A 10,538-nucleotide genomic window follows, 5' to 3' on the forward strand; every position below is an offset into this window, starting at 1 on the left:
TATTGCAATGAATTTATTAGATTCCCCATTGGCGAAATCTTGTTCTTATTGTTAATTACATAGAGAAGTCATCTATAGTTGGTCATTGAGCTCAGCCTTCTTCCAGCCACTAGTCCTATGCCTTTACTGTCATCGAGTTGATTTCTACTCAGGAAACCCTGTGTGCAGAGTAGAATGGCACCATAGTGTTTTCAAGACTGTGATTTTTTGAAAGAAGTTTACCAGATCTGTCTTCTTTCCAAAGCGCCTCTACGTTGGTTCTTTCTGTCAATAGTTAAGCACTTAATCATTTGTGCCACCAAGGGACTTTTTCTATGCCTTTAGTGGCACACAAATATTTATATTTCCTCCAAGTTCTAGATGCTTCATTTAGTGCTACCTAGCAAGGTCCTGGTGTGGCACTGTGGGTTAATGCGCCAGAGTGCAAAGCTGTTTGAAGTTCAAGATCGGCAGTTCAAGCTCACCACCTGCTTCTCGGAAACCCTATACAGGGTCGCTATGGGTCGGAACCAACTTGAAGGCACTTCACAACAACACAACAACAACAACAACAACAACAAGGGAATTTAATAGGCTTATGGGCAGAAGTAACTTGACCCTTTCTGATGTTGTTGTTAAGTGTTGTCGAGTATGTGGTTCAAACTGACTTTGAAGTCCAGTGCATTAACCCACAGTAGTTGGAGCAATTGGAGAATGGAATTTTTTTTGCCTCATGGAGAGTTTCCATATAGATCACACATATGAAATTAATATTTAGAGAACCGAAATGAACATAAACAAAGCAAAGTATTTTAATCTCTGATTGAAAGAGCACTTTAGAATAAACTAGACAATATCATTTTCACAAAAATTCAGTACTTTCAACATTGGAGATCAAATTGACTGCAGGTAAAACTTAGGATACTCCCTGAAAGTTAATTTTAACCATTTATCTCTGTCTCATAAAATTAAAGAACAGATTTTGGCAGGAAAAAAAAAAAATCAGCATTCTAGCTTTTCAGTTACTAGGACTGCAGATGAAGAGATTTTTATGACTATTTTCCAAAGCTTATATTTTGAAAGAAGCTTCATTTTTAATATAGAAATAATAAAAATGTAGGTGGCCTCAACAGCTGTAATTTTTCAAATTAAGTACAGAAATGCCTTCTGCCAACATTTGAAATTGGCATTCTGCACAGCAAATATCTCTGATCTTCACTGTTATCTAATTTAGGATTTTAGCTACTATTTCCAGGCTATTAACCTCCACATCTGGACTCACTGTGATTACCCCAGGATGCCCCTGCTCCTTCAGTATTGATCAGCAGCATCCTCTTCCCCAATAGGTGATAAATTTATTAGCAACCAGCCAGGCTGCCCCAGCTTTAGGCAATTGTCTTCTTAAGAATTATAGTATGTATTCATCGAAGGATAATAAGACAAGGCAAGGAGTTAAATAATTTTGCCTATAATTTGCAGCTGTTTCATACAGACCTATGCTTCACAGAGAAAAGAATCTGCAGTTCTGATATTGTATAATGTCGCCTACTTAGCATAAGACATTGTGAATAATTTTTTTTTTACAAGATGCACTTTATTTATGAGCAGGTCCCTTCATAGAAAGAGCTTGTTAGGCTTAATGCTGATGAATGGAGACAGCACCATTCACACTTCCAGGTTATGGTCTGTCAGTGCTTTCATTATATGCACTAATTTACAAGGATTTATTTATCTTCTCACAAATGTAAAAATGTGCTCCAAGCGAAACATACTGTCTGAGCGTCTGAGCCCAATGTTTTTCTTGGTGGAATTGGGAAACGTGGCAACTCAAGCTGTTGTGTCTTCCCACCTCCACCCCCAACCTGCCCTGTCACACTTCCTAACCCCATGGTAATATAAAAAATCTATGTAGTTGTGCTTGCTGAAAATTGAATTCTGGTTAAAATTTAAATTTTTAAAATTTAAACCCTGGAATTGGCTTTCTTAATTCAATTTAAATCTTTCTCGTCCAAAGACCATGGCTTCAATTGTGTTTTTAAGTACTGATGAAAATGCTGTTGGTAAATGCTGAGTTGGAGCTGAGTTTTAAGCACTGATGAAAATGCTGAGTTGAAGCTCAGGTTTAGTTCTGGTGTTTCTCTCCCCACTACAGTGCCACCCTTATTACAGTGCCCCGTTTCCTTCCTTCCCTCCACCCTTTCTCCTCGTTTGCTTATAATTATCCTTTCTGATTCAAAGTCATAATTGCCTGTTTAAAACAAACAGCAAAACAAAAGAAAACATGATCAATAAACACATCAGCAGACATGAACATTGGAACAAATCATGTCCAGAACATTAGGTATCAAGGTGTGGAAATCCGGGTACAACACTATCAAGATATGAAAGTAAATTGAAGCTGCATATCTTGCTAACCCCAGATGATTTTGTGTGATCTGAAAGCACTTGCATCCCCATCTCTAAAGAATAAAGCTTGAAATATGCTGGCTATGTGTCACCTCCTCCCACTCAGTCTAACAAGCAGTAATAGATCATACTGCATCATTACCATGCCCGGGTTCTAACAATACTCATTATGGGAGGGAAAACCTCCTGCAGTGATGGACAAAAAGAATTTTCATCTTCCTGCCTGGGACTTCCAATTTTGTTTTTACCTCAGTGAAAATTAAATACCCTTTAAACCTCTACCAGTGAAGAGTTCGTCACATTGATTGTTTGGACAATTGGTTGGTTGGTTAGTTGGTGGGTTGAGAAGGAAAATGGGAGGAAACAAAAACACATCTCTATAAAATATGACTAGATACATTTATAAAGCACCTATCACAAATCCCTCAAAGCCTTTCTAGTATTTCTTTTACAACCCCAAACATAAGTGCTATGCAAGCGAAATGAATTAAAGGATCTTGAGGAAAAAAAACATGTTTGGAGTTTGGACCACAATAAAAGAAATTGTTACACAAATATATGAAAGGGGAATATTCTACAAACTGTCAGCAGAATAAACCCTGAAGGCAAATACTAAGTATTTAATACGCCCAGAATTATTTCAAAAGGCACTCATCTGTGAATTCAGCTGACATGACAGAGAAAGAGAGGTTCACAGAGTCTGGAAGCTCACCAAAAAATTAAACGTGAACAAACACATACGGTCCAATGTTATCTTCCCAGTCAGTATCAGTTCAAAATGAGCACTATGATGGAAATGAGTATAGTAGTCACAGAACAGAACTGTCGTCCCTGACGCCAGAGGAGAAATGTAATGATCTCCCAAATATCCTAGTTTCTCTGGGAATACATTTATTTCTCTATAACTTCTGTGAGCCTGTTCTAATTTTCAGATCAGATTCTCTACGTTTACTCCTTCCTAGTTACAACAACATATTTGGTAAAGTGGAGGGTCAATAAAAGCCAGTGAAATCCCCAGAGATATGGAGTGACAAAACAGCCACAACATTGAATTCAATGATCATGAAGTTGGTGCAGGACTGGACAATGTTTTTTTGGTTTTTTTTTCTCTTGTAATCATGCATAAGGTCACCATGAGTCAGATTCAACTCAACAACGATGAACAACAAAGTACCTACCACACTTGATTTTATTTGTAATACTTTTGACTTACTAAAGTTTTAGAGTAGTCCTTCTAGTCTTCGTTTCAGTGTACCAGATTTGGTGAACAAGTATATGCTCCTTCTTTGTCTAGCATAGTGGCATTCAGTACATGTTTGGTAAATTATTCATGATGTCATATACTTCAAGCACATCTTCTCTCAGCCTTTTTCTCTCCAAACTTGAACCTTGATCTTTGAGTCCATCCTCTTATGACAGCCAAATTTTAAGTTTCCTCAAATTATTGGTCTACCACAAGTTGCCATTTGCAACCAAACTAGATTCTAGACAGTCAGGAAATTGATTTTTCCAAAAGAAAAATCAGCATTTCCCTTTGGTTCATCCTCAGTCCACATATTGTGGAAATGAAAGAACTATTCCTGTGCCATCTTGATTTGACTAGTCCCAGTATGAGAAGCCTTTTAAAAAGCATCCTTAAAGGTTTTTATGCCCCTAAAAATTATAAAGGGTTTTATTGACATGGAATGCCATCCTGTTTGGATACTCTGGTTGGCTTGGAGAACTCACCAACACATAGATGGTTTCAAAGGCATTCAGGGAAAGTTAAATCGAATCTCTAACTTTTATAGCTGTTAAGGATTAATACTTCATGAGGAACATCAGGATTAATCAAGGTATACCATAAAGCAAAATCTGAATATTAACCTCCTGCCAACGAATTAGCTCATCTAAAAGCAGTTTATTAAGTTGGGTTTATAAACTGTCTTTAAGATGAGTTCACTCTCTGCCAGGAAAATAATTGTGTGTCTGTATGTGAGATAGATAGATAAATATAGAGAGATAAAAGAGTCCTAGATAGTGATAGCATACCTTCACAAAAAGAGTAGTTTCTTGGGACTTTAAAAGACATGTTTGTTAGCACAGATGCGCATAATTGACATACACTCAATAATTTCATCAGGCCTGAATAAAGAGGAAGGATCCCTGGTGGCACAATGGTTAAGTGTTCAGCTGCTAAGCAAAAAGTCAGCAGTTCGAATCCACCGGCCACTCCACAGGAGAAAAAGTGTGCTCCCCTAAAGATTACAGCTTAGGAAACCCTAAAGGAGCCTTCTACTCCTTCCAATATGGTCACTGTGAGTGAGAATCAAACAAACCTGACAGCACTCCCAACAGCAACAAAGAAAGGAGAGCTGAGAAAAGACGAAATTACAGACTGCTTTTAAAGTAATGCCGTACAGCTCTTTTCAAGAGCACTTTTAAAGCATCAAGGGAAGATGGAGTTGAAGCATCTGTTTGTCATATGTGTTTGATACTTTTTAAATGTATCATTTTATGAGCTACAACAACGTAGGCATTGAGTGACTTAACTTTCAGTTTGCCTAGGACCATCCTGATTTTAAAACTGAACCTCAGCTCAGTTCCAGGAAAACCAGGACAATAGATCATTTCAACTGGCTGTTGTTGGGTGCCGTAGAGTCAATTCCAACTCATAGTGACCCTATGTATGTCAAAGTAAAACTGCCTCATAGGCTTTTCTTGACCATAGTCAATCATTAAAGAAGCAGACTGCCAGATCTTTCTCCCAAAGAGCTCCCGTGTGAGTTTAAACCACCAACTTTATAATTAGCAGCCAAGAGCTTAATCTGTGCACCACCAGGGCACCTTCACTTTAGCTAGGTAAGGCAGATATTCTTTTCCCAGTTTTACCAGAGAAGGCTAAAATTTGGGGAGATGAATGACTCAAAGTTACACATCAATTGTAAGTGGTATGTTCAGTATTAGAACCCAGATTTCCTAACTGCTATACAATATACTTTCAAAGAAACAAGGCCATAATTACCACCGTGAGTTAAAATCCACGACGACAATATTAGTGGCTTTTATTTTTTTATAGAAGCTTAATTATTTCATTTTAACGTTATCATTATGCTCACCACCCATCTTTTAATACTTGAGTTATTGTTGCTGTTAGGTGCCTTCAGGTCAGTTCCGACTCCTAGAGACCCCATCTATGTACAACAGAATGTAACACTGCCTGGTCCTGTGCCATCCTCATAATTATTCTATGGTTGAGCCCATTGTTGCAGACACTGTGCACTGTGTCAATCCATCTGTCTAAGGGCTTCCTTTTTTTGTTGTTGTTGTTCCGATTACCCTCCACTACACCACTATAGTAAGGACTGGTCGCTTCTGATGACATGTCCAAAGTAAGCTAAGAGGGAGGAAAGAACCCACCTAGTTGATCTGATTATTGCAAATGCCATATTAACTGAATATAAATTAATGAAAACATTTGTAATGCTTTCCAAGTCAGCTCTGTCCTAATTCAACTCTGAAAATAAGCAGTGACTTGTGTCTCCTCACCTTAAAAGAAATGTAATATATGCCACAACACTTGCCCTTTCCCATTTATCTCCAAGAGGATTTTTGTTTGTTTCTGCTTGTGTGGGATAAACAAATATCAAGGAGGTGGAAAAGTAAAACTGGACAAAATGAAATTATTAGACTTGGCTTTATCTCTGTATGTTACTTTTTTATAATTTCTTCTCTATACACAAACAAGTGAATGTGTGTCTAAGCAAACCGCTCCTATTACTGCCCTGAGCAAAATTGTATCCATATGTCTTTAAAATGTCTTTCAATTTCTACGACTTCTTCAAAAATACTGATCTTAGTGCAAATGTGGCCCACTAGACTACTAATGCTCATTTGCTCTTTCCCAACAGGTATTACAGTTGATAGGCATGGATTCATTTACTTTGTGGATGGGACTATGATTCGGAAAATTGATGAGAATGCTGTAATCACAACTGTAATCGGCTCAAACGGTCTGACTTCCACACAGCCACTGAGCTGTGACTCAGGAATGGACATCACTCAGGTAAGCACCACCGATTCTCAAACGTTATCACCATTTGGCATCATGGAAATGGATTACAATTTTCTCATACAGAAATTAGGTAGAAAGGAAACCTGGTGGTGTATCTGTTATGACACCAGATAACAGAAGTTTTTCTTTTTGTAAGTTACTTTTTTCCTCTCAGTTGGGAGAAAATGGGGAGTTGGGACGAGAGTGGAATGTTGGCACAACAATTATGCTAAAACCTCCCAGATTTGAATCAATCCAATAGTAAGCCCAATTTCATTAATTGAATATTTTCTAAGATACGTTATTTACAAAAAATAAAGCAAGAACTCAAATATGGAACAGTACTGATTGCTAAAGGTCTTTTGAAAGCTTGTCTAATGAACATAACTTGCTATTCATGTCTATGTAAATTGCTATTGCAAGTCTGTTTGAAAAAGTTCTCTCTAGTAAAAATGACATTCCCTCTGAGATACACTTTGCATTTATCTAGAAAACCTTTTGCCAGTGAGAATAAAAGAGAAAGTTCAGTATAACTCTCCTCTGAGTACAAAATTCTGATTTTTACCACAATTCTACAAAATCAGTATTGGACATATAGAGAAATTATAGCGCATAGAGCACAGTCCCAGATCCCTGGAGATGCCTTTCCTAGTAGAAACAAGAGGCTGATACATAATATGAGGGAAATAGACTAGACAATCCTCAAAGGTGTTTCAAGGTCTACTATTGCAGGATTCTGAGTCCAGTGAAGTAGATTAAGAATCTTTTCAAACTAAAGTAGGGGTTGAGCGTTTTAGGAATGGTTAGGGTATCAGAGAGAGTGCCTTTGGCTGCAAGTAATAAAACAATTGTCGAAAGTGGTTCAAATCATAAGAGTTTACTGTCTCACATGATGAGATGCCCAGCTGTAAACAAAGATCCCAGCATATTTCCTCTGTGTCACATTGGCCAGAATTGAGTCACATCTCCATGCGTTAGCCAATCACTGGCAAAAGAGAAATAAGGTCAGCCCTCTGGAGCTGGGCCACTTGCCTGGTTTTTTGATCCAAAATCAAAGTCCTTTTAGCAACGAATAGCCTGCATAGTTAAAATCTCCCTGTTGTTACTGGTAGTGGTTGCACAACATGATGCATGTAATTGGTGTCACAGAATTGTACACATTAAAAAATGCCAAATTGGAAAATACTGTGTTATGTATATTCTACAACAATTTTTAAAAGATATTTCTATTACTTCATTCTCCGTACCACATGAAACATAGGCTAAGTAGAAATGTCCAATGAACGCATCACCTAGACACCTTGCTTTAGTCAATAGCTCTAATGTTCCCTCCTACCTTCACTCTCTATGCATACACATCTGGACACACCACTGAAGATGTGACCATTTGGGATTTCTTCTCTCTCTGCCCTGGTCTCAAACTCACAAGCTCAAGAAATGGACAAATATGTCAACTACAAAAATGAAACAAGAAACTGGAGGGCCCAGGAAAGCTGATATGAGTGAGCCGTTCTGATTAGAGATTTCAGTGGATCAAGTCCTAGAGAAGCATAACTTTCCAAGATGTAAAATCCTGCTGACAGCAGGAAAAAGGAATATTATTTATGGCAGTGAAGAAGAGTGTGAATGTGTTTATGTGGGGGAGGGGAGAGAGAAGATGCATACATATGATTCACTTATAGGATATTTTTAACTTAAAATAGGACATTAGTATTGCAATCAGTCAACTCTAAAAATCTCATTGGTTTCTGTGTGGAAACGTTATGCTGAAAAGAGACTTTTTTGGTCTAAATAAAGCAAACATAATATAATCCTCACCACCATGAAAAGAGGTCTTTTGTACCTGGTTCTTTCCAAGTCTTGATGGTGTTTTTTTGTCAGCTGCTCATGAGTTGGCCCCTGCCACACGGTGACCCCCGTGCACAATAAAAAAGAGCCATTGTGTTCCACAGGGGTTTCATTGGCTGTTTGTCAGAAGTATATCAATTGGCAGGCCCGTCTATCTTAATCTGGAAGCTCTGCAGAAACTTGTTCAGCATCATAGCACAGCATAAACCTCCACTGACAGTGGGGTGGTGGCTGTGCATGAGATGCTTTGGCTGGGAATTGAACCCACTTGTCTCTCATGGAAGGTGATAATCTTAACCGCTGATCTACCGATGCTACCTCATCCTTTTAAGGTGGGGATGTACAGCACAGCCCACTGAAAAAGAACACTGGTAACCAAAACGCAGAATCACATTTTCACTATGACTCGTCATTCTAAGCCTCGGTTTCCCTGAAGCCTCCTTCCTTTTTCTTTATGCAGCTTCACCTTTAGAAACATAGGTTTCTTTGAAGGGTGGGGTGACAAATGGTCGGGGGTGTTAGAAGCCTACAGGACTGATTGGGGCGGCGGGGGAAGCAGATTTCATGGCCAAATTATTTGACAACTGTCTCCACTGCTGTTCATGATTTCCTGTTCTGTGCTTGAGAACCTTCAAAGAATAACTAGAATTTTCAGCTCAGGCTAGAAGAGAAGATTTGAGTCCACACTGATCTCTACCTTAGTGTCCAAATGATCACCCCACACACACTTTATTAGGGGCCTTCTTCTGATCACTTCATTCCCCCAGTCCAGAATTACCTTCCCTGGTACAAGTCCCATTCCCCACCTTCTTCATATCTCACCCACCTCGATGGTTCTAGACCTCACTGTTGTCTCAGTCCCTTACAGAGATTTAGTGTAAACACTTACTATATACTTTGTTCTATGTTAGCAAACTGTGTGTCCAATTACTCTCCCAAAACATGCATAGTAAGTGCTTAAGACATACTTAATATACATACCCCTACCAAAAGGAAAGGAGCTCTGGTAGCGTACTAGTTACGAATCAGGCTGCTAATTTCAAGGTCAGCAGTTCGAAACTATCAGCTGTTCCTCAGGAGAAAGATGAGGCTTTCTGCTCCCATAAAGATTTACAGCCTCGGAAACCCTGTACAGGGTCGCTATGAGTCAGAACCGACTCCACGGCACAGAACCACCACCACCACCACCAAAAGGAAACATAGACTGCATGAAGGAGGGTAGTAAGATGAAGCCAGATAAGTAAGCAGAGGCCAGATAGTGAAGGACCTTAGAAGCATGATAGCATTTCAGTTTTATTCAGTGGATAATGGGGAGACATTAATAGTCTTAAGAAGGAAAATGCATTTTAAGAATAGTATTGTCCATGGAAATAGTTTTTTTCAGGGTCATTCTTACTGTAAGATGAGGAATCAATGTGAGGAGACATTGCTCTTAGGCTAGTCAAAGTAATACAGGTATGACAGGGACAAAACAGGATAATATATACATGATTGAGGAGCCCTAGTAGCATAGTGGATTACAAGCTGGGCTGCTAGCTGCAAAGTCAGTAGTCTGAGTCTACCAATCGCTCCATGGGAGAAAGAGGAGGCTTTCTGCTCCCATAAAGATTTACAGCCTCAGAATCACTATACAAGGTCGCTATGAGTTGGAACCAACTGGGTGGCACACAACCACCACCATCAGGTAAAGATTAGCACCTTTTCAAGAGACTTGGGTATACGTTAAAATGCTTTCTAATGCTTCTGTGTATGTTCAACTGATATTTGAGATACGCCACCGTGATGAGACTGACCATGAAGCTCATCTCTACACGGGTTCCATACATAGGCAAGCAATGATAATGACTGAGCTTAAAGTATCAGCGGTATGCACTGAGAAAAGTGAAATATTAGAGGTAAAATCAAAGAACTTGTTGACCGACTTAACTTCAGAATTAAGAAATGATGTGAATGGTGGTACCAGTCACTGAAATAATGATTACACCAAGAGAAATAGATTGTGGGATGATGGGTGTAGGACATGTTGAGCTTATGTGCTTATGTGGCATCCAGGTAAAGATATCTAGCAGACAGATGGCTATAGGTGGAGCACTTCAGGTCTGAAACAGAGATTGTTGTTGTTGTTAAGTGCCATCGAGTCGGTTCCGACCCATAGCGACCCTGTACAGGATTTCCAAGGGTGTAAATCTTTACGGGAGTAGAAAGCCTCATCTTTCTCCCGCGGAGCAGCTGGTAGTTTCGAACCGCTGACCTTAAGGTTCGCAGCCCGATT

General features: G+C 39.1%; 1 protein-coding gene across 3 annotated transcripts in view; it reads left to right on the plus strand.

Annotated features, from left to right (window-relative positions):
- TENM1 (teneurin transmembrane protein 1) overlaps positions 1 to 10,538 on the plus strand; it is an 884,561-nt gene that overhangs the window by 737,723 nt on the left and 136,300 nt on the right. For all 3 annotated transcript variants that reach the window (XM_006862844.1, XM_006862842.1, XM_006862843.1), the window contains one exon: positions 6,276 to 6,430. In XM_006862844.1, the coding sequence (XP_006862906.1) occupies positions 6,276 to 6,430 (155 nt within the window). The remainder of the gene's footprint in view (positions 1 to 6,275; positions 6,431 to 10,538) is intronic.

This window comes from Chrysochloris asiatica, unplaced genomic scaffold (genome assembly GCF_000296735.1).
Source record: "Chrysochloris asiatica unplaced genomic scaffold, ChrAsi1.0 scaffold00051, whole genome shotgun sequence".
Taxonomy (NCBI): Eukaryota; Metazoa; Chordata; class Mammalia; order Afrosoricida; family Chrysochloridae; genus Chrysochloris; species Chrysochloris asiatica.